At 54.0% G+C, this 23,535-nt stretch overlaps 1 protein-coding gene across 14 annotated transcripts in view; it reads left to right on the forward strand.

Annotated features, from left to right (window-relative positions):
- MYT1L (myelin transcription factor 1 like) overlaps positions 1-23,535 on the forward strand; it is a 424,454-nt gene that overhangs the window by 331,453 nt on the left and 69,466 nt on the right. For all 14 annotated transcript variants that reach the window (XM_043604655.1, XM_043604656.1, XM_043604642.1 and 11 more), the window contains exons 11-15: positions 3,795-3,929; positions 8,839-8,929; positions 10,563-10,670; positions 14,617-14,828; positions 21,981-22,231. In XM_043604655.1, coding sequence (XP_043460590.1) covers positions 3,795-3,929; positions 8,839-8,929; positions 10,563-10,670; positions 14,617-14,828; positions 21,981-22,231 — 797 coding nt within the window. The remainder of the gene's footprint in view (positions 1-3,794; positions 3,930-8,838; positions 8,930-10,562; positions 10,671-14,616; positions 14,829-21,980; positions 22,232-23,535) is intronic.

The raw sequence follows: 23,535 nt of genomic DNA on the forward strand, positions 1-23,535 counted from the left end.
TGCTATGCAAGGCATGGTGTATCCCAAGCTGAGATCAATAGTAATTTCTTTAGTATATTCATTCCCGCTCTCTGATTCCATCCCATGGTGGAAACAGTTATGGTGCTTACTTTATTATAAAACACTCAAAAAGCCATCCAACATGATAGTTTTAACAGATTTTCACTTATAAAATATATTGACACGTATCTGCATATATCTGTATGTTTAATCGTTCCCATGTGTAGTCACCATATCCACTAAGAGTATGAATACACACTGAATGAATGACTGACTTCATGTTTGCAGTAACAACCGTGTCCACTTGTGATAAGAGGTGGGTCATGATTTAACCTCGTGCAGAACCTTGACGCTGTGGCTATTTCGGTTACAAGATTCTCTCAGAACTAAATAAGAAGCAATTTCAAGAATGAAATTGGTAATTCCTTAAATCCTTCCATATTAGGACCAAAAACAGAACTTTTGTCTTGTATTCGATTGTATTCCTTATAAAGACTGAGTTTCCCCACCGTGGATCTGATGGTGAGGTTCAGGAATCTGGTTTGAAAACCAAACAATCAGAAAGCCTCTTTCTCCCGCTGTGACATAGGTGTGTATTCTCCTCTCAATGTGTGCACAGAACTCTGTGGCATCGCTGTAACCACAGCCCAAAAGGGGACGAACCGTAGCCAGAGGCCCGTCGGGTTCTTGCTTTGGCAGGTGCTTGAGCGCTGACCGCCGTCTTTGGTGACGCAGGGGGACCCTCCGGAGGGGCGGCATATGAGGAAGGGGCTGTTTCTTAAAGGCTCTAGCTCAGTGCAGCTAGACAGGCTCTAGCTCAGTGCAGCATCAGGCTTGCGTTGGTGCTGTGAAGACTGGGAAACAGCACATGCGTTCATAACCGTAGTGCGATCTATCAGGACCTTTTAGTTGGACATTTGAGAGGCGGAGAGGAGCTAAACGCTTTTAGGAAGGAAGAGTGTCCTTTCTCACAGGGCGGCTCGGTGGGGCAAATACACATTGGGCTTACATGTTAGACGTCTGCAGACCGGGTTTCACGCGGAACGGGCAGCGAGGCACGCGGCAGAGCACTGTGGGAACACGTGGGCTCCCGGGGCAGCGCACGCAATGTGTGCCCCTGGCTCCTTTGGCTTCTGTGGTTCCCTTAAGCCCAGCAGCTTTCTGTAGATTCTTACTCATTGTGCTTTGTTATTGCTATTTGGTCTTATTTTGATTCGGGCAAGAAATGGAATTCAAACCGCTGGCTTCCCTTCAACAAACGGGGCAGGGGTGGGAACAGTAAAACCCGAGATGTGCTTTTCCCTGAAATGGGGGAAGGGTTGGGGTTGGGACCTTCCAAAAGAGTCAGAAATCTTTGATTCCTGACTGGACCAGTTTCTCTGGATTTCTTCCTCCGAGCAAGGCTTGTCCACTTTCATGTGTGTCCTGCCTCATTCCCGGGTCCCTTCTCAAGATGTCTGTAGGCATGTTCAGGACCAAATCAGTAAAGCCAAGCAAGGACCCCCAGTGGGGCCGGGAGATTAATGCCCTCCTTACTAAAACGATTAATTATGTGACATTTTACCAACATAGCCAATGGACAATTCCTACAACCGTACAGCACGTCAACAATCTTCATTTCCAGCTTCTTTGTTATTTTATTGCATCAGTTCTCGCTTAAACACGATCTTCTCAAAATGATTTGAATTATACATGAGTGACTCTTCCAAAATCTTGAGCTAAAACAAAAGGCGTTCATCATGAAACTCCTCTACCTTTCTCCTCCTCAAGCATCCACTCGAAAGGGAGGAAGGGGAGCAAAGCTAAACCCAGCGTGCAATTTTTTTTTTTTCTAGACATCCTTGCCGGGTTTTCGGTTGAGTTACTGGCCTGTTTGCTTGCTTGGTTGTTTTGGGTTTGTCTGAATGTTTACCTTCAAGATGAATTGAGATTCCCGGAAATCAGCATGCACGGGGAGGCGATGGCGGAGGCGAGCGGCATCGAGAGGAGAGTATACCCTTGTGTCCTCCAAAACTGAAATTGTTTGAGCCACTTGTTTTTACACAGATCTGCACTTAACTTCAGAACACTTTGGAAATGTATGAAATGATAGCACTTGTTAAGAAACTGCAAGTGTACTGATGAAAGCGTCACTTAATGATGAACAATAGTTAAAATTTAGGTTTTTACCTCTAAAATGCTATTTATATTCAGCTTATGATCTTAAATAATGAGTATTTTGCTCTGAAACTGTTACTGTTTTATATTTACATTAAGTAAACGATGCTGATATTATTACAACACTACCCAAAAGGCAATAAAACGCCAGGCTTTTTGATTATATGTGTAAGGGAAGCTCCAGTAAGATACTGAGAAACTGAAGCTACAACATAATTTCAGGTGTTTCAGGAAACCGTGATCTTCGACACCTGTAGGAAGTAGCTGACAGTTGCATCCAGGATACAGGCCCGTCAACAGCAGCCCCAGTTTAGCGATCCAGGACCTGAAAGATGTATTACCTAGGTTAAAATGCTAGCTTAAAAAAGGAAGGGGGGGGGGAGGTGAGCTTTTTATACAAGCGTAAAAGCGTTTACATATTCCTGTGACTCCTGTGTCCGTTTCAAGTTCACATGAATGACTTAAGAAGAAAGTCCATCAGAATTCAAAAAACTTGAACCAAGCATGTATTTTCTAGCTGTCCCGATTGGCCCGGTTAATAAGCCACGGATAGAAAAGTGTTACACCCCTAAAGAAATGTTAAGCACACACTCCCTGGGCCGAACCACCGTAGTCACTCTCTGTTGATGATCTGTGCAACCGGTTTTCAAAAACTGACTCAAACATAATTTTTTTGCACACTTATATTACTATTTGGTCTGAGCTTTATCTTAGAAATATTTCTGCACATTGATGAGCTGTGGTCAATTCTGGATAGAGAAATAATTTTATTAACAATAGCATTGCATTTCTGGCATCTGGCGTTCAAGTTTTGACCAAAGGTCTGCTCTGCGCCTCCCTGCAGAGAGCCAACAGGGCTGTATAAAACCATTCCCTCTTAATTTTGTGTACGCATGCACAGCATCGTAAGATCCTTCCTCTGGTTCCAAGGACAGATGAAGAAGTCAAAAGAAATGGTTGCTCCAGCAGCTTCTGAAACATTTTTTATTGCCCATCACCCCCATCGGGTGGGATTTCCACCATTCTGGTCATTTGCTTACAGTGCCTTCTAAGAGTTCAGCTTCTTTTCAGAAAAGTCTCTGAATTGGTGTGCTATGGAACATCGTTGCAAGATAAAAAAAATAAAAATAAAGATAAAAAAATTCCACCACCAGTAAAATTTTGCACCTAGTAGTGTATCCGATTAGAGCACCAGAAGAGACAGACGCTGCACTGAGCAGTGTTTTAACGGCATTGTGCCCCCTGGTTGGATTTCACAGAGCGATTGTTGAGGGTCGCTGGGCGGTTTTGCTCTCTGAGAAGGTCACTGTCTCATCAGTATTTACGTTGATTTCTTTGAGCAACACAGCTTGTCATGTAACACACGGGAAAGCGATTAGTCAGGAGCTACGGTAGGGCTAGTCTTTTTTTATCTCATAGAAAGTAAATTATTTTATGATTCATGATTGCAGTGTTTCAGGTCAAAAAAAATCACCCAAAACCACAGAACTACCTACGCAAAAGTCTATGTCACAGCCTGTCCCCTGACACCTGCTTTTTTTCTTTATTTGTCAAGGTCTCTTCAGGTTGTTAATTTATCACATTTGTCTTCAATGGGTAAAGAAATTCATTCTCTTGACACCTGTTGTCGCTTTTAGATCCCTCGAGAGCAGAAAAGAAAGAGAGCAAGTGTCCCACCCCGGGGTGTGACGGAACTGGCCACGTAACCGGGCTTTACCCACATCACCGCAGTTTGTCTGGATGCCCGCACAAAGATAGGGTCCCTCCGGAAAGTAAGTCCGTGTTTCGCCAACACCCGTGGGAGCACAGCCCCGGGGATCTGTCTGTGTCACCCCACGTGCCTCTGTCATTTCCATCTCAGTGCAGCCCGACCTTGTCTCCCCGGCCCTTCCCTGTGTTGACGGGCCGCTCGGCCAGGACTGGCGGCCCCTTCGAGGCCCAGTCACTCCTGCTCCGTGGTGGCCCAGGACGGCAGCTCACCAGCCGGGACTCCACTCCGCTTCCATTTCTGACTCGCTCGGGCCCTCGGGCAAGTGACTTGTCCCCTCATCTCTCAGAAATCATAGCAGTGGACTGAGATGGTCTCTAAGACCACCGCCCCCTGCAGGGCTAACCTCCTATGAGTCCCCGAGAGAAAGGTCCCAGAGCCTCCTCTCGCCCAGTTATGTAGACTTCTGTATATACGAACCCATATTTGCTTTCGTATCTTACTGCATTTTGCTTGTCCAGAGTCTGTCTCGTGTCACAGCTACCCCAACTTTTCCACACAACAAAACCTTAGCTATGGAGGCTAAAATCGGGTGGGTCTAGATCTTACGCATTCCTTTTAATGAGTTAGGTTGTGAGAGTGTGCAATTTATCTACGAACACACCTAAATTTAATTCGGGACCGAACAGTATACACCTTCTCTGTTTATCTTCCTCTCAGCACATAAAGTATGCCAGCTATTTAAATACAATTAGAATTGATTGCTCAGGGGAAAAGGCCCATTTTCAGAAATGACAACATGACTTTAAGATCCCGATTTTGAGCCTAAGGTATGTGAAGGATTTTCCTCATTAGCTGAGACACAGTTTCTAGCAGGGAAAATGAAATCGCTTGGCCGACATTCGTCAGGATGACCAGGTGACGGTTCAGAGGAGTTTTTGAGGGTTGTCCCATTAAAATGGGTAACTTTGGAATTCTTGAGACACAAATCTGTCAGAACAAAGAGAAATTCAGGGTAGTCGCTGAGGCTTAGAAAACGGGTTTGGCTGAACATTTTCCGATGAAATCTTTTTAGAAACTACTGTGCCTCCAGGTTTTCAAACGGCTACTGAAAGTAAGCAGCCCGTGTTTCTTGTAACGGCCTTGTGAGCAAACCTGAAGGGTACGGAAAGAAACGAATTCGAGTGCATGGCCGTGCCCGTGTGTTACATGAGCAGGGAGACAGCATGGTCTGACCGCAGCGGCTTCCTGTCTGAGCACCGTCCGTGCCGGCCTCTCCGCGCACTCCAGCCTCCCTGCCTCCCTCACTCCCTGGCGAGCCCCTGTTTCCCAGATGAGGAAAGTGGGGAGCCGATGCCCTCACCCTCTCTTCCTGGGGGATTAGCGCGGTGTCTGGCCGACCCCGATCTGCACAGGTACTAACCCGCCTGAGCAGGGAGCAGGGCTGAGTTGGAGACTCTACCTGTCGGAACCCCAAGCTTGTGTTTCTGCCGAGGCCTGGCTTTGCTGCTCCTGCCCCGGTCCCCACGAGCTGAGACACCGGGCCAGCCGCGGGCCCTCCACACCCCACTTTCCTTATCCCCAGCTTGGGGCACGAGGACATCACGGGTGTCTTAGGTACAGAGAGGCTCCTGACGCGACTTTTCCCGAAGGCACATGTTTTCGCCTCCGAAGTGGAAAATCAGTTCCCTTCCGTGGCTGAGGAATTCTCCACGTTACTCATTTTCACAGGAAGAGCCTACATGTAGTAGAGACGGGGCTGCGCCCCGACCGGCTGCGTGGTGTACGTGCTCCCACAGACCACGGGTCAGCCCGCACCTGGGCTCACCTCTGCCGGGAGGAGGCCGGAGGTCCGCTCGACACCCGTCTCCCAAACGCCTTCCAGAGCGTCTGTAGGAAGCTGTTTCTAAATACTTGTGTATAGTTCTTTGTAGAATCATAAAAACTTTAAAAGAAAAACATGAGACTCCTCAAAGGGCATGTCTTGTTTTTTAGTTTTTAGGTGTTTTTTCCGGTTTTTCCTTGGCTAGGCTCCCCTAATCAGCCTTTCTGTCCAGCCGAAGGCATTAGAGTGTCGCACACCCCAGTTTGCAGCACGCTGTGCTAGAAACACGAGGACATCCCACTTATGGGACACGGTTCTGGCCCTCCAAGAGCCCCAGCCCAGCCAAGGACAGCCGCGTGCTCAAGGCAGTGGGTGACTCACACCTGAGACATCAGACTTCCCAAGGGCCCGCAGGCTTCACCGGGGTCGCACTTGAGCCGGTCCTGAGGGAGAGAGAAGGGGTCCACGGCTTGTCTGAAGGCTGTTGCGGTAGTCCACGCGGGAGACCAGGCGTGACGGAGGCAGTGGCCAGGGAGGGAGGATCTGGGACAAGTTCAAGACGCGTTCCGGACACAGGCTGGCGTGCAGGAGGGGAGAGGGAGGGGGTGGGGGTGACGCCGAGAACTCCGGCCTGGCACGTAAGAACGAGGACTCCAGGAGTAGATGTGATGGGGAAACAGGGCCCCATGTAACAGAAGGAATAGAGGCTCGGATTTGCCATCTTCCCTGGAAGTGCTGGGTGGCACTGCCACAGGCTGCCTGGAGGAGGGTCCAGGGTCAGGTACACAGGCGGCTCCCCAACCTCTTTTCCCAGCCATGCTGCCGGAAACCGGGAATGAAATTGCCTGGAGAGGAGACATAAAGCGGAAATGGACAGGAGCCAAACACAGGAGTTTGGGACACGAGTGTGTAGAACGTGGGGCCGAGGAAGAGCGGATACAAGCAGCCAGGAGAGCATGGTTGTTCTGGAAAGATCCGCACGTGTCGGGGGCCAGACCCCGGGGTCACCAGGCTTAAGCAAAACCTGTCGCTGACACTTAAGGGAGGGCAGAGGGCGGCGGGGAAGAGCAGGAACCGTGGATGCAACACAAGTCTGAGGAACATGGGGGGCGCGGCGGGGGAGGGGGCGGCAGGAGCACAGGAGGGGCTCAGGGTGGGGACAGGAGTGGGGACAGGAGGGCGACAGGGGTGGGGACAGGAGCAGGGGAGGGCAGGAACAGGGGAGGGTAAGGGGAGCTCTTAAGTCAGGCTTAAGAGCTCACACACACCTTATAACATCCAGGCTCCTTTTTATAAATGAAGTGAGAGCGTCCGAGGGATGATGGAAGGCATCTGACCTTCAGCCTCAGTCCTGGGGATACAGTAAGGGAGTGTGGGTCCTGACGACCTGGAGGGCACTCGCCGTGACCAAAGGAGCACAGGAGGGGACAGGAGCAGGACAGGAGTGGGGACAGGAGCAGGGGCAGAGCAAGGGGGGGTGGGGGTTGGGGGCGGCAGGAGCACAGGATCCTGGGACGGGAACAGGATTTGGGGCAGAAGGGGGGGCAGCAGAGGGCGGCCGTCCCCCCGACCGCTGGCTGGGGAGGGGTCCAGGCCGCACGCAGCGGGCAAGACCGAGCTGCAGACCAGCACGGAGGGGTCTGCTACCTGCCGTGAGGACCCAGCTGTGGCAAGTGTGGATAAACAGACAGGAAAGAGGACATTGGGAAGAGTGCGCGTGATGTTGTAACAGGAAGACGGGAGCACCCTACTGAATAAAGACTGATGTAGGCGAACCCAGACCCTGGCAGGGAGTGGAGGCCTGGGGCCAGGGAGGAGCACAGAAGGAAGCCTTGGGTTGGGAGGGGGACACCCAAGCTGGGAGACTTGGGGGGGGGGGGTGAGGGGGCGGAGTCCTCATAGACGGGGGTGGGGATGCCCTGTGCCAAGTGGAGGAGAGAAGGGGCAGGAGGAGCCTCCTTGTGCTCAGAGGACACGGTGGCGGGTTATAGGCGGGGTGGGGGTGCAGGGGTGCCTGGGGAGAAGGCCTCCTAACACCCCACTCTGGCCAGCTCCCCAGCACACAAGGAGCCTAAGGCTGACTCACCCTTGTCAGGTCGGTGCTTACCGAGCGCTGAGCGGACGTCCAGATGACGCGGGAGCCGTGAAACCATAAAGATGAAACCAAAATATACTCCCTTTTCGAGAAACAGGCCAGGAGTGAGGAGGCTCTCGTAGGCTCCAGTAGAACAGTGTCTTATGGGAATAGCATGTAAACGTCAGGGAAGAGAGAGATTGTTCTAGAGAAAGAGGAAAGTTGTAGAAAATAGAGAAGTAGTTCGGGCAGACTTTGCTTTCCGTGGTTCGACCACGGGGTGAACCTCACTGGCCGGGAAAGCGCCCCCGGTCTTGCTGCCTCGAAGCGGACGGTTGTGTGGGGGCAGGTGCTATGGCTCAGTCTTCCTGGCTTCCCACCGGCACCTGTCACCCCCTCCCGCTTCCCCAGAGTAGCGGCCGCTCACGGAGGACCAGACAGAGGATGACATATGCAAACTGTCAGGGCCTGTTCCCGACACGTGTAAACGCAAACGCTGTCTCCCAGCAACGGGCCGCTTGACTCCTGGTGCTGCCGAACCACATCCTGCCGTGTCTCCGTGCTGACTTCACTTACTATTCTAGCTCATTCCATTGGAAGAATAACAAAATACTTGATTCTCAGATGAAAAGTCATTATTTAATCCATTTTATTTAAAAATCAGGCTTGGGTTTCTCTATTCACCGGTGACCACCTTCTTAATAAATACCATGTGATTCCAGAGAGTATAGGCGTGTCTTACAAATCACCAGTGTATGTGCCGTTACATGGCCAACCGATGTTCAGGGCTGACGCGCAGGAGATGTAGGGAGGCCCCGCTTCCCTGCCCCATCTGGAACGTTCCCCACCCCCACGGCCCCCGCCCAGCGCTCCCTGCTCTGCATGCCCACTACACTAAGGTTGAGAGAACCTTCTTCTTTCCACATGTGTGTTCCCGACCATGCCCATCACAAGTGTGTGTAGGACTGTCCATTGGGAACCAACCCAGCCTTTGTTAAAATGATCGCGTACTCGTATTCGGACCATTTCTGTGTTTTAACGCTGGGCTGTCTTCTCTGCCTCTTCCTTGTCAAGTTCTTGCCATGCATGAGAATGTTCTCAAGTGTCCTACTCCGGGCTGCACAGGGCGAGGGCATGTAAATAGCAACAGAAACTCGCACAGAAGGTAAGCAAAGCGTCCCGCGCCCCACGCTGCGGGGAAGGCGGCTCCCCGACAGCCCCATCCCCGTCCCTCGGGAGGGAGTGCGCCCCTGCACCCCTCCCCCTCCTGGGTCGCTCTCTGGGAGCGGAGGGTACTGGTGCATGGTGCATGGGGAAGCAAATCCGGAGAACCGTTTTCGAAGCGTGGACTTTTTTACTTGTTCCGCTCATTCGTCCTGCGTCCTCTAGAAGGCGCCCTCCTTGGTGTGAGGAACGGATCCACAGCCCTCTGTGGGGAACGCTCAGCTACCCTCGCGGTGGGGGAGAAGCTCTCCTGTGCACACCGTGCAGGGAAGGGTTCCAGCGCACCAAGGCTGGGGGGTCTGCGACCCAACCGAGTTGCCCCTAAAACTCTGCCGAAACCCCAGTCATCAGTGTGGACACGGTGTGGGTAGAAAACACTAGCAAGTGTCCAAAAGCGCTAGTTGGGGGGCATTTGGCACGACCGTGAGCCAGGTACGTAGGCGTACCCGGAATCACACTTTTGCTCTGACAAGTTCCAATTCTCTTTCCTCCCCTGTTCTGACTTTTACCAAGTCGCTCATGATATTCAGATCATATCAAATACTTCTTTATCAATAGCGGAGTGATTCCGTTACGGTCCGCCTCATGGCCTATACTTTCAGCTTCAAAAGCGCACGTAAAATTATGCCTAAGTGGAGGAAACGGTTATGAGTTTCATCTTAATCTCTGCTTGCCTGACTGGTAAATGTTGTTACTTGTGTGAAGTTTACCATGAAACCAATCAGGACCCTGTGCCCCTCAGAGATCCTCCAGGACTCAGTCTGCCGAAGAAAGGGATGATCAGTAGGTCGGTTCAGTTCACGCCGAGCACCGTTCCATATGGTCTTTACAATATCAGCCCCCTCCTCAAACCTGGGCGGGGCCGTGTATTTTTGAGACGTGACGCACACGTGGGGTGAGCGTCCGCACATGTGTGTAGATATATATACAGACACACAAAGAATAGACACCGTGAGTTCATGAGGAATAAGCCCAAACACAAGAGAGCCAACCTGCCGTCTCTTCCATGAGCATTTAGTTCCAAAACCCACTTAACGGTGGTCCTAGAGACTATCCTGCTTCCTCCCCAATGCCATTCGTCCCCCGGGGAGGGCGTGAACGAGCTGGTCAGTGACAAGCCAGAGCGCTGTGGTCGGTGGCGCTCACGGGGTCAGCCGAGAGCTCGCCTTCTGGTGCCGGTCAGAGACCTGCCGTTCTTGGGCTCATCCGGCCCAGACGGCTAGATCCTCGTCTCCAGAAACATCCCGGAATGGAATCTGTGTCTGAAATTTCAACTCGCTCCTGTACTCTTGAATGACACGGAACTTGGCTTGCTGTCACTGGAAAGGATTGCGTGCCCTTGGTGCACGGCCTGGCCCTCAGCACCGTCCACCGGAGACCCAGAGGAACCCGTGCAAGGTGCAGCCGCAGTTGTTGCTCTCTAACCCGTCCCATCAGGAAATCCCACGGCAGGTGTGGGAACCCGCGCTGGAGCCTTCTCGCGCCGACCAGGGGAGAGAGGGAGGGTGGTCACGGGGTCAGTGTGCCGTGAAGCCGCTGGAGGAGACAGCTCAGCCCCCTCTCTGTCCTTGCAGCCTCTCTGGATGTCCTATTGCTGCCGCGGAGAAACTGGCAAAGGCCCAGGAGAAGCACCAGAGCTGTGATGTGTCCAAGTCCAACCAGGCCTCAGACCGCGTGCTAAGGTACCAGATGCCGAGCGCGTCGCCTCGTGAGAGCCGCGCGTGCCCAGCACGCCAGGGCGTGTGGGGGTCCGGACCGGGCGGGCGGGCTCACGCCGCGGCAGGCGGGCACGCGGTCACCGGTGCGGGTAAAAGAGCCGAGTCCCCGGCCCACCCCTCGCCCGCAGGGCTGTGTGAGGGCAGGGGGTCGCTTCGGTGGTCGGGGCCTCCGTCCGCCTGCTGTCGGTGGACAGGGTTGGTTCTGGTTTTCTTTCCGGCCTTGAAAGTATTCGGTGATTCTCTGAATGTGGGGGGAGGGAGGGGAGCTCTACACGTGAATGAGACAGTCACCCGAAGTGGTTTTATTTTAATGTGGAGGAGAGGGCGGGAGGCCAGCCCGCAGCCCGGCGCCCCTCCCGGTGGGTGCGGAAGCCGTTCTCCGCACGGGAGCCCTCGGGGGGCCTTCTACCCTCCCCACCCGACTGAGAACCCGAGAGCGGCCAAGCGACTCACGTGAACCCGCTCAGTCCCTGATGGTCCAAGCAGGAAGACCCCAGAGATCACCTGGTCCAGCCCACTGTTTTCTTTTGTGATTTTTTAATGTTTATGTATTTTGAGAGAGAGCGAGAAAGAGCAGAAGTGGGGGAGGTGCAGAGAGAGGGGGAGAGAGAGAATCCCAATTAGGCTCCATGCCGTCAGCACAGAGCCCGACGCGGAGCTCGAACTCGCAGACCGTGAGACCATGACTGGAGCCAAAGTCTGACGTTCAACCTACTGAGCCCCCCCCCAGGCGCCCCCACCCACTGTTTTCTTAAGTTTGGAAAAGAAGGATTCTCGGGAGGGGGTGGAGAGAGAAAACTTCATCCCAGACAGGACCCACCCACCAGCTCATTTCCGCTTGCTCCCCGCACACCCCGGGTTGCGTGGCCATCGTCGGGGATTCCGACTCTTCATTGGACGTGGTAGTGGGAACACGCCCCGTGTCCTTACAAAGGCGGCCCTGGTGGCCGTGGTGGCTTCAGACCTTCTCCAGTGGGAGGTCACTGGCACAGAAAACAGGCGCTCCCTCGGAGGCATTTAGGTTGGTTCCAAGTCTTGCTGTTAAAGAGGAAGCAGTACGTTCGTGCGCATGTGTGCACACGCACACACACACACACACACACACAGTTTTGATTCTGTTCAATCACCAATTCTTTCTTTGGGATAAATCACTTGGAAAAAAAATCACTGTTCAAATGGACTGAACACCTGCTTGGTTTTGTTGTGTATTATTTTGAAGCGTTCTGAAGGGATTTTACCACAGTCGTTAAACACCCTTTTGTCCCTCAATAAAAAAGTTAAAGTCTTTATGGAAAATGAGAAATACTGAAATAGGCAAAAATAAGAAAAATAAAAATCATTTATAATCCCGCTATTTAGAGACAAGCCCTCCATAAATGTTGGTGTGCATCCTTCTAGACCTCTCCATGTGCCCTCTTCCCAGAAGGTAAAGCAGACAGGGGGCGAATGGCTGCTCCCTCGGGCCCCGTCCTCCTGAGGAGACGACTGTGGGCCACAAATGGTGCACCTGTAGGCTTTCTTTACATGCCCAGGCTGGGCCTGGCGAGGAGGGGCCACAGAGGGAAGGACCCTCAGCCACCATAGCGGGAGGCACCGGGGAGCCAGCCCGGGCCGTGGGGACTGGGGGCTCTCTCCGGAGGAGTTAACTCCAAGCTGGCGAATGGGCCAGGCCTCCGGCCTCCCTGTGCTCCCCAGCTCCCGACGGCTCACCGCAGGCACTGACGTCCCAGTTAGGAACATGATCTGGGGGACCTGGTCCCCGGGTGGGCCACCTTTGCGTTCCCCGTGGTGTCTCCATGCGGGGATGCTCACTCGGTGGGCGAGGGAAGAGACAGGAAGGGAGGAAAGAGATCGCTTAAACCTACACTTATGTAGCTAAGAGTTGAAAAGTCTTCATGCAGGGTGTCCAACAGGAAGGCTTAGTGTTTCCAGTTCTGTCCCAGTTTTCCACTCCCCGGCCGCGGAGGCCAGCCTCTGTCACAGCCTCTGTCCGTCACCAAGTGCCACCTTCTCTCCGATGCCTCTGCTCCAGGCGCCGCTGCTTCTGAGCTGGGCCTAGACTTTTGAAGGTTTGGGGACCACGCTTCCCCGCCTTGCCCCCTAAGCAGAGCAGATTCCCCCTGGCCCCATGCTACCCGCCTCCTGAGAGCCCCCAGTGATGCTGTCGCCGCACCTGCCTCTCCCCTCTCACCCCTGCACTTGTGCCCCTGGACCACTTACCCACCTGGACAGCTGACCTCACACCTCGACTCGTAAACTAATGTCACACTCTGCCTTCTCTTGGAAGACAAGGCCACGAGTTTTATTCACTTCTGCACCTCCACGTGTTACCTGGAAAAGGGCCTCCAATAACAGGCGTTCCACGAATCACCACATTATTTCCTTAATTTGATGAGAAGATGCTGAATTAATGAAACCAAAATAAATGTGTTGATGATCTGGTAAAATACTAGCGTGATGGGGGGCTGAGTGAAGAATGCAAGGAGTCCTCTGCACAACTTGCCTGTAAATCTGAAGTGATTTCCCAAAACAGTTTAAAAATCCCACCCATGAGATCAGGAAATAGGTGAGCACACACACGCACGCACACGCACAGCACAAGGCAGAATAGTGATGAGCGTGTGGAACTGAGTGCTTCTCCATTTAAATACTTCATTCGAGAGTCTGGAAAGCTGAACGACTACCCATAAAAGCACGGGAGGCACAGGCTGGTGTTTGTCAAAACACATCACATGTTCTGTTTTAACATCCAGTTTTGCATCAGCCAATGTCCCTAAGGGTATGTCTCTAATTTCCGCTTATTCTTTTTCTTAAATGTTTTTTTTTTAATGTTTATTTATTTTTGAGACAGAGCATGAACAGGGGAGGGTCAGAGAGAGAAGGAGGCACAGAATCTGAAACAGGCTCCAGGCTCTGAGCTGTCAGCACAGAGCCCGACACGGGGCTCAAACTCACGGACCGCGAGATCATGACCTGAGCTGAAGTCGGCTGCTTAACCGACTGAGCCACCCAGGCGCCCCTCTTTTTCTTAAATGTTTATTTATTTTTTGAGAGACAGAGACAGAGCATGAGCAGGGGAGGGGCAGAGAGCGAGGGAGACACAGGATCGGAAGCAGGCTCCAGGCTCCGAGCTGGCAGCACAGAGCCCGTCGCGGGGCTCGAACTCATGCGCCGCGAGATCACGACCTGAGCCGAAGTCGGACACTTAACCGACTGAGCCACCCAGGTGCCCCTGTGCCCAATATTTGAAAAGATAAAGATGAAGCTTATCAAAAAACTTGTAATAGCTTAGTCTTTGAGCAAATACTACCCTTTCACTGCATATTGCCCTGATTTCTTCTTTTTTTAAAATGCTTGTTTTTATTTTTGAGAGACAGAGGTGGGGGGAGAGAGGAGAGAGGGAGAGCACAAGCGGGGAAGGGGAAGAGAAAGAGGGAGACAGAGGGTCCAAAGCAGGCTCTGCACTGACAGCAGCAAGCCCAATGCGGGGCTCGAACTCACGGGCTGTGAGATCACGACCTGAGCCGAAGTCAGACGCCCACCTGAGCCCCCCAGGCGCCCCTCCGCTTATTCCTTTGAGGAAAAGGTCTTACTAGCCCACCTCCTTTGCTGTGACTCTTTGAAGCCACTGGGAAAGGAAGGCCCGGCTGTGAGGTCTTTCCCATGTTCGTCAAGCCGGCTAGGACTCCAAAAAAGAAATAAGGGGAAGAGTTAAAGGTCTTGCTTTCGTTCTCTTTATTGGCGTGTTGAAAGTCAGCAGATGGCTTATGCGGTGCTATAAAATCCCGGCACATGTGGTCTGTGCTCGGGAAGGTGGGATCTGAGCAACGTGCCCTCGTTTTGATGTGAACCGCGTCTTCCCTGCCGCCGCGAGAAAGTAAACTGCCGGTTATCTCTTGTTTGCTCGTAGGCCAATGTGCTTTGTCAAGCAGCTCGAGATCCCTCACTACGGCTACAGAAACAACGTCCCCACGACCACGCCTCGCTCCAACCTGGCCAAAGAGCTAGAGAAATATTCCAAGACCTCGTTTGAGTACAACAGTTACGACAGCCATACTTACGGCAAGCGGGCCATAGCCCCCAAGGTGCAAACCAGGGATATATCCCCCAAAGGATATGATGGTAGGAGGTGCACACTCTTATACACGAGAGTCACGCTTGCCGTTAATAATGTTGTTGTTGTGTCTATCCGTTCCCTGCACACTGGTCGAGCATGTGGTCCCTTGGGTACCAAAGGAAAGCATGCCCACCTGGGCGCACCTGTGTGCTCACGGGTGTGGGTGAGCGGGAGCCCTGCGGGAGGGAGAAAGCCGCCCTTCCCTCGGGGTTTCCAAGGCAATGCATTCTGGCAGCTTTCAGATGCGGACAGAGCGAGCCTTTGGCCGGTCTGCATTCGGCTGTGCTGCTGCCGCGTCCTTAGGTTCATGAACTTCCTCTAGTCGATGGCCCCAACGCAGAGAAGCCTGGGAGAGCCGGAAGTAGCCCCCAGCACCAGCACTCTGCAGTCATCTCAACCTTGGATGCACATTAGATTCATCTGGGGAGATTTTAAAACTTCGATTGTCCGGGATGCACCCCAGACCGATTAGACCGGAATCCCCGGGGGCGCTGCCTGTGTGGTGACATTTTCTAAGTTGCCAGTGATTCCAAGGTGCATCCAAGGGCACACGATTTCTACCGGTGTCACCCAGCCTCTTTCCAGCAGGCACCGGCCCTGGCCTGTTCCTCCACCGCGAGTGGGGCCAGGCAGGGCCGCCCCCTGTGACCTAGCGACCACACATCCGCCAGAAACAAAGAGCAGGTAGAACAGATGAGATGCCACCTCCTCAGGAGGGGGCAGCTTCCTTCCTCTCGCGGGTTCTGGGCCCTCCGCCAGGGGCGTGAACTAGTTGCCTTCGGTCCCCACTGCTAACATGGTAAGTCGTTGAACCAGAGAGGGACCACTGCATTTCTCTGACACCACGTATTTATCCGACCGCAACTCTGCTTGGAATTCTAGGATATATATGGACCGAGTTGGCAAGCGTTTCCGACTAAGATGTGGGTTATAGGAGTTCTGATGACTTATAAGTCTTGGTGTTCTGTAGCGGAGGCAGGGAGATGGGCCTTTAAAGATCTTTTAACTCCTCTCTGAAAAAGATCTTTAATTAAAATCACAGCACACAAAAAAGTTCATTTCGATTGAACGCTTGGGGAGTTCCAAAACCTCTTTACAATTCAGTGTGAGTTGCTGCGCATGTTTCCAAGTTATGGTAGTCATTCTTTGCCTTAATAACAATTAATATGCATAGTGAATGAAATTTAGTATTTCCTAGATGTGTTGCATATTGATTATCCTTGTGCGTATCGATTCTCAACGTAGAGGAAGAAAAATGTAGGTGGAGAAAAGGGAGTGTCTTAGGGTATAACAGAAAATAGTTATTTTTGTTCTGTTTATTTTATCCCAATGATCTGCCAATTTCTGGTTTGTGAGAATTTTATCCATGTGATTGCAAAGGAAGGATCAAAAAAACTGAACCCACATCATCAGGGTTCCGCTTACACGATTTCCGATTCAGTGACATCTCACGGTGACTGGAGAAGGAGTTCCTCTGGAAGCCTGTCTTCCCGCACCTGCTTGCCACACCTGTTGTTATGTGTGGCCTGATTTCCTTAACCTCATAGTTATGGTTGCACTTTGGGTGAGGTCACGACCAGTAGAGAACATTTTCCTGCGCCAGAAGTCAAACCTACTTGGGTGTATTCTCGGCTGTTCTGTTTAGGAGCTGCGTGGTATGGGGCAGATAATCTTCCTGGGTGTTAGTGGTTAGTTCGTGAGTTAGTGGTCCACCCCATGGACCTCACAGAGCTGTTGTGAGAATTGGCTGACAGCTCTAGAGAGTTGGACAGACATTTGATCGTTGGCATTCATTCTCACTGACCCTGAAAACACCTGTTGTCGGAAACCAGGGCTGAGCCATGCTCTCCAGCTGGCCCACAAGGAAGCAAGAATACAGAAGAAAAACTTCAATATTACGTCTTTAAGAAAGGAGAAAAAAGCAAAAGAAAGGCAGTCTTTCACCACAATTTACCAAGAAAAGCATCAGTGACTCCATGTTTTCCTTACACTAGATTCATCTGACAGACTTTTAAAACATCAAAGAAAGTGCCCATTAAGGATGAGACAGGTCAGTTTTCTTGATGGGATAGAGCTGAGAAGAGCCTTCCCTGGACCTTTGCACCACAGAGCAACTGTAGTCTGTGGTCCCTACAAGAGTGTCCTCCCTGGGACTTGCTGCAGGTGCAGAGAATTGAGTCATTGCTCTTGAAGAATAACCATGAAATGAGCCTATTGTGAGGAGAAGCATAACGCGTGGGAGGAAGGGGCAGGACCATGGAAATGCCAAACAGGAAGAAAGAGTAGGACCTTTCTCTCCAGTGTTTGGATATCATGACTTAGGTCCCACCACCTGTGATCAAAAACACTCAACACACATTGATTTAGTTGCCTGCATTCTTCCAGACACTGGCTAGTTGTTATCTGTCTTTCTATCTGTCTATCCACCCATCCACCCATCCATCCATCCGTCTGTTCATCCATCCATCCACCCATCCATCCATCCGTCTGTTCATCCATCCATCCATCCATCCATTCATCTATCCATCCATCCATCCATCCATCCACATTCATCCACTCATCTGTCTATCATGTATCATCTATCTATCTCTTCTTTCCCTCTGGATGTCAAGTTTCAAGGAAGAGCTTGAGAACAAATGGAAGGCAGTGAAACACACACTCATGCAGGCAATGAAGGAAGGAATCCATTCTGGAGGAATTAGCATGAGCTTTATCGAAGTGGCAAACCTTACACTTGATCATGAGCTTGAGTAGAAGTTATACAAAGACAGAAGCGCCATGGGCTGGTAGGAATGGCCAGTGGCCTGGCAAGGTGCCTGAAAGTAGGAACAGGCAACTGTGGAGAGGGCGACGAGATGGCTGTGTATCACCCACTGTGCCAAGGAGCTTGGGGTTCTCTCTCATAAGGCTTGAAAGTCTACATGCAGGGCATTCAAGGAGGGAAAGTGGGAAAGAATGTGGGGCTCCTGCACACGTGTGTCGGCCCTGCCCTCTCCCATGGGCACCAGGCTGGCATCTCCCCTTACCTGTTTGTTACCATGAGCTGAGAATGGCTCTAATATGTTTAAATTGTTGGGGAGAAAGGAAGAATTTGTGACATCTAAAAATCATGTGACATTCAAATTTCGGCGTTCATAGGTAAAGCTGTACAGGCCCCTGGCCACCCTCATCTGTTTGGCCCGTGACCGCTTTCTCACAACGGCGGAGCTGAGTGCTTCTGCCGGAGACCGTGGGGCCCACGACACCTAGACTACTGTCCGGTGTTTTACAGGAACAGCTGCCAACCCCAGGCTAAGACATCTCCACTCTTGTCCCTGGGCAACTTATCACGGCCCCAAGCTCTGTCCAAACCCATAGTCGCCAGAGCCCCCACGGGCTCCCACCACGAGCCTCCCTTTGTATTGTTGCCAACTCCCAAATCCTCCAAGCTAAGCGCTTAGTGATCGACTGGACTTTCTCTTTGCTCCTCAGACTCAGTACCACCCCAATGTGCCAACCTCCCACCTTCCACCCTGCCTGGGCCCCCCGGCTGGCGGAGCTGCTTGGATGGCCGTCTGGGGTGAATCCTCAGGAGCCGGGCCCTCCAGGCCTCCTCGCTGCTGCCCCCAGCCAGCTCTCCCCGGAAGGCCCCCGTCCTGCCCGTGCCTGGCCGCGGGCTGCCCCAGGGCCCGTCACTCCCAGGGCCTCTCAGGCTCTCAGCGCTCTGACTCGACCCAGCTGGCACTAATCAGCCCTCCTCCTAACTTCACGAGGTCGCTTGTGCAGAACCGGACAACTGTCCTCGGCCCACACGCAGCTCTGGGCCCCACCCGTGGCAGTTCAGGGTAAACAGCTGATCTTCCCACTGGACCGGAAGCGCCCGTCCCGATTCAAACCTCACTGTGCCGGGGTCGGCCAGGCAGACCGGAGCCATGCAGAGAACACCACCTGACTGCATGGGTGAGCGGGAAAATGGAGAGTCCCAACTGGGATCCGATGCTTTAAGTAACGTGAGCGAACGACGGGCAGACCTCCTCTAGCGGGTTCTCGCCAAAAAGCTCCTTTCCCACGTATCCTCTGCGTCTGTCTCCATGCGCTCAAGACGACGTCGACTTACGTGGACACTGTGAGAGTCAGCGCCGTGAATCAAGGTGTGCGGATGCCTGAACCCAACCAGGCTGCCGGCTGCCGGCTCCCAGCCCGCGAGTGAAGCCTCAGGAGGCGAACGTCTGGACTATGCTCTTTATGTCTGGTTTTCGTAAGGACGCATCGGTCTGTTCCCTTGTGTCAATACATCAGAAGGTGGGCATTCCTGGAGGAAGGAGGCACTCACTTAGCACAGGGTCACAAGAAAGCTCTTGTTGGAAGCTGGTTGCTTTTACTTTCCAACTTGTCATATTTAGTCAGTAGAAATCCCGCGGAGTCTTTCTTTGTCCCGCCAGAGAGGGCAGAATCCTTGAAGAGGGGTCTCAACGCGGGGTGGGGCCTGGCTGGCTGCCGCGGTTGCCGCGCGTGGTGATGGCAGTCTCGTGGGAAAGTGTGCACTCCATAACCTCCAGTGACAGGCTGACGCACGGAGGGACACTGACAGATTCTGTCTGCTGACTGACTGGGAAGGGGAGCGCATTTGGTCATGGTCAGCGGTCAGCGTCGCCGGCTTTGCGAGCATCCTACGAGTAGGAGCCACGTTACCCGGAAGACTTGAAGTCCGCACTCTTGTTTTCGTTTTGAATGAAAGGAGGAAGGAGGGGTCACGTTGAGTAGGAGGTCGCACATGACATGGATGCCTGCCCCAGGACTTCTCCTGCGTCAGGCCCATCGGCAGGTGGCCCCCAGGTCAGTCACGGCTAGGATGCTGCCCCGACCCCAGAATTCAAGATTCCAACGTTTGCTGCGGTACACGCACTTTCCAAAAGTTTGCTGCCATTTGCCGTATGAACACGCATCCTGCTTACTTTCTTTCAGAAATTGAAATTTGCTCCTTTCACCCCAAAGTGGCCTTTTCTCTCACGTACGTGCACCACATTTCTTTCCTCAGCCAGCAGCTAGCCCTCGCTAGGGACAGGAACCCTGATAAATACTATTTCATTTCTCCTACAATTTTTATATCCTTATTTTTATTTATTTTTGAGACAGCATGAGCAGAGGAGGGGCGGAGAGGGAGGGAGTCCCAACAGGCTCCACCCTGAAAACAGCGAGCCCGACCGGGGCTCCGACTCAGGTGCCCTGTGATCATGACGCGAGCCGAAGTCGGCTGCTCAACCGACTGAGCCCCCCAGGCGCCCTGATAGTCCTGTTTTTGTGTCAAAATTGTAAATGGTGTAAAGCCACGACTTCAGCCCAGGCAGAGCGCACCCCAAGCTGCTGTGTCACGTGGTTCCCTGTGCCTGATGCTCAGGTCTGGCACGGGGGGCTGTCTCTCCAGGGAGGGTCTCTGTCGGGTGCCCCTGCATTGCTGCCTCAGCCCCCCAGGCCACTGGCACCCACTGTGCCGTCTTCTGCTTAGACAAGCTGCCTTCGCAGAAGAAAGAGGAAGGAAGGTCACACCGCAGACACGCCAACAGGTGTGTGACGAGTCCTCGAGGAGAGAGAGCTGGCCCGCTCTCGAGCCGGGTCCGAGTGCTTGCAGTCACCCTCCGGTCCACGCAAGGGGACTTCAAACGGCCACCTGCCCGTGCAGCGGCTCTGTGACTCGCGGTGGGGGCCGTGGGGGGGGCCTGGTGGCCCTCCGCACCCCAGGGCCCGCGTGCTCTCTGCCAGCGTCGCTGTGCGACCCGGGGACGAGATGAAAGTGGCCTTCGGTCCAAAGTTGCAAGTTCTCAACCGTGAGGCCTTCTTTATTCTGCCACTTGTATCCGAATGAGGTGTTCTGGGCACCCTCGTGCCATTGCTCACGATGACCGACCGTGCCGGTGCGGGAGGGGGGTCCGTTGGTCACATCGCTGGGTGTGCCCCTCCCTCCGGGAGGAAAGCGCTGCGCGTGTCCTCCGCGGAGAGCGGCTCCAGGTACAGACCGCTGCTGCCAGCGCTGAACACGCGGGGAGAGCCGGCCGAGTCGCTTTGGAAAGGACGCGCAAACGTGCGGGTGGGTCCGGAAAGAGCCGCTCGAGGACGGAGCGCGGGACCCTGTGAGGGAGAGGACTGTGGGCATCTCCCGCGCCCCCAGCTTCGCCCTGGGTGACCCCTCACTGCCCAGGACCCCAGGGAAGATCTGACAGCCTGCAGGTGGACAGACAGCCTGTGTGGCTCTGCTGCCCCTGGCAATGGCCACAGGGCCCGGACGAATAACCCACAAACGTTTTCCCACGCGCGTGCCAGAGATTCCGAACGAACAAAAGCAACACTTGCTCCCAAGTGGCTGAGCCGTGGGTGGCGCGGGTTGTTCACCAGGGCATCCTGGGAGCCAGGCTCCCCGCGGGTGACAGGAGGCCGACCCGACAAGGAGGAGGGCCGGTGTGGGGCATGCACGTGGCCACCCTGCCCTGCTCACCTTGGGCTCAGCCCACGGCCTGTGCCATCGTCTGTCCCTTGACATTGCTGGTTCCTCCGTGTGGCTCTTTATTAGAATCACAGGACCAGGCTTTTCCTGAGGAAAGGGGTGTTTTGGTCCCTCATGCTCAGCCAGACGGCCACCCCCCAAAGCACACAGGCCCCCACCAGGCTGTGCGGTTGCACACAAGACAGCGAGCCCCACGTGGCCACTGAGGCCCCTCCCGGCCGGAAGGAGCGGCCAGTCTCTGGAGCCATGAGGCCTGTGGGGTCCCGTGGCCCCCCTGAGCCCATGGGCAGTCATGACCGGGACACCCCTCCTGCAGGCTCGAGCAGGCGGCGCGCTGGTCACGCCCTGACATCAGGGGACCCAATCCTAACCAGGTGTGCGCCTCTAAATGGATTGGGTGGTGGCCACCGCAGCCACGTGTGGCCTGCCAGAGAGACGCGTGCGTCTCCCCTGCCGCCCCCCCCCCCACACCCGGCTCCGTCCCCGCCAACTTCCCAGGGTCACAGGGGAAAGGCCAGATGGGCTTTTCTCCACCGATCGGCCCCCTCCCCCGCCGCTGGCGCGGGTGTGCCCCGGGCCGGCGGGAGGGCAGCGGTGCGGGTGGCGGGGCGCGGGGCCCCGCTCTGCCGTCGCCCCGTTGGCGGGGACCCGAGTCACCCCTGTCCCCGTGTCTCCCCAGCAAAGCGGTACTGCAAGAACGCCAGCCCCAGCAGCAGCACCACCAGCAGCTACGCGCCCAGCAGCAGCAGCAACCTGAGCTGCGGGGGCGGGAGCAGCGCCAGCAGCACGTGCAGCAAGAGCAGCTTCGACTACGCGCACGACATGGAGGCGGCGCACATGGCCGCCACGGCCATCCTCAACCTGTCCACGCGCTGCCGAGAGATGCCGCAGAACCTGTCCACCAAGCCGCAGGACCTGTGCGCCGCGCGGGTACGCGACCCCCTCCCCCCGGCCCGCCGGGCGCCCGCTGCCGGGCCGTGCGCGCCCCCTGGAGCCCGCGCCCCGCGGCTACTTCCCCCGCAAAGCGCGCGACCTAGCGGAGCCCCAGGCGTGGCTTTGCTGGGAGCGGCTTCAATCGCACGTCCCAGGACGACCGGCTCTCTGACGCGGGGGGCGGGGGGCACGCGCAGGCCTGTTAGAGTAACGTGTGCGTGGACCCTGCCCTTAGGACCCAGGGGCGGTTCTGGAAACGGGACAGCCAGTGCCCTCACGTCGGTTCAATGGCCACAGGGACAGTAGGAAACTGAAGCGGCCACGTGCCCGGAACCCTGAACACCAGGAGGGTCCGGTGGCCCCGCTGTCAAATCAAGCACAGGACTGTCCCTTCGCTCCCAGTGGGTCACTAGTATCAGGGAAGAAAGAAAGTAGAAATCCAGTCTCCGCTGGGACTGCCACGCATCCCGGCTGGCTTTCATTAGTGCGGAGACGTCTGTCCCGGCAGGGTTTGTCACCTTGTTGGCGTGAGGGCAGGACGGTCCCTCGGGCTGCCGCAGAGCAGAGGGCGCCACCTGGCGGGGGCCACTCCGTCACCCCCTCTCCTGTACTAGCACGGCCCGGCCATGCACCCTGAGCACTCAGACCTGAGGGGACTCGTTACCAGTACTTGTGATGCGTATGAATGGAGACAGGCCAGTAATTTCATGTTTTGCAAATGCTTTCTTTACTCTTTTTTTTTTAATGTTTATTTATTTTTGAGACAGAGAGAGACAGAGCATGAATGGGGGAGGGTCCGAGAGAGAGGGAGACACAGAATCTGAAACAGGCTCCAGGCTCTGAGCGGTCAGCACAGAGCCCCACTCGGGGCTTGAACTCAAGGACGGTGAGATCATGACCTGAGCCGAAGTCAGACGCTTAACCGACTGAGCCACCCAGGCTCCCTGCTTTCTTTACTCTTAATATTTTTATTCCACGATTATGGAGAAGTGTCAGGGGCGTACGATTTCTGTGGTGATCAGGGCTGCTAAAATTCAAGGCTAGCATGGACGGGCTTCCCTGGCAAGGAGGAAAAAAAAAAAAAAAAGACAGTAACCCCTTCGGATTTTGTTTCACTTTATTAAACCTAAGACTGAGAGAATTAACTCCAACATTATGAAGGCTAAATTAGTAGGAGAGCTTGAAAGCTGGAGTGCTCACGGACAGGAAGAGCACAGACAGAATCCCGCTCGGTAATTTATCAAGGTAGCAGCCTGGATGGGCCGACGTCCCCGCAGCTTCCCTCCGCTGTGACGTCCAGA

This window comes from Prionailurus bengalensis, chromosome A3 (genome assembly GCF_016509475.1).
Source record: "Prionailurus bengalensis isolate Pbe53 chromosome A3, Fcat_Pben_1.1_paternal_pri, whole genome shotgun sequence".
In the NCBI taxonomy this organism is placed as follows: Eukaryota; Metazoa; Chordata; class Mammalia; order Carnivora; family Felidae; genus Prionailurus; species Prionailurus bengalensis.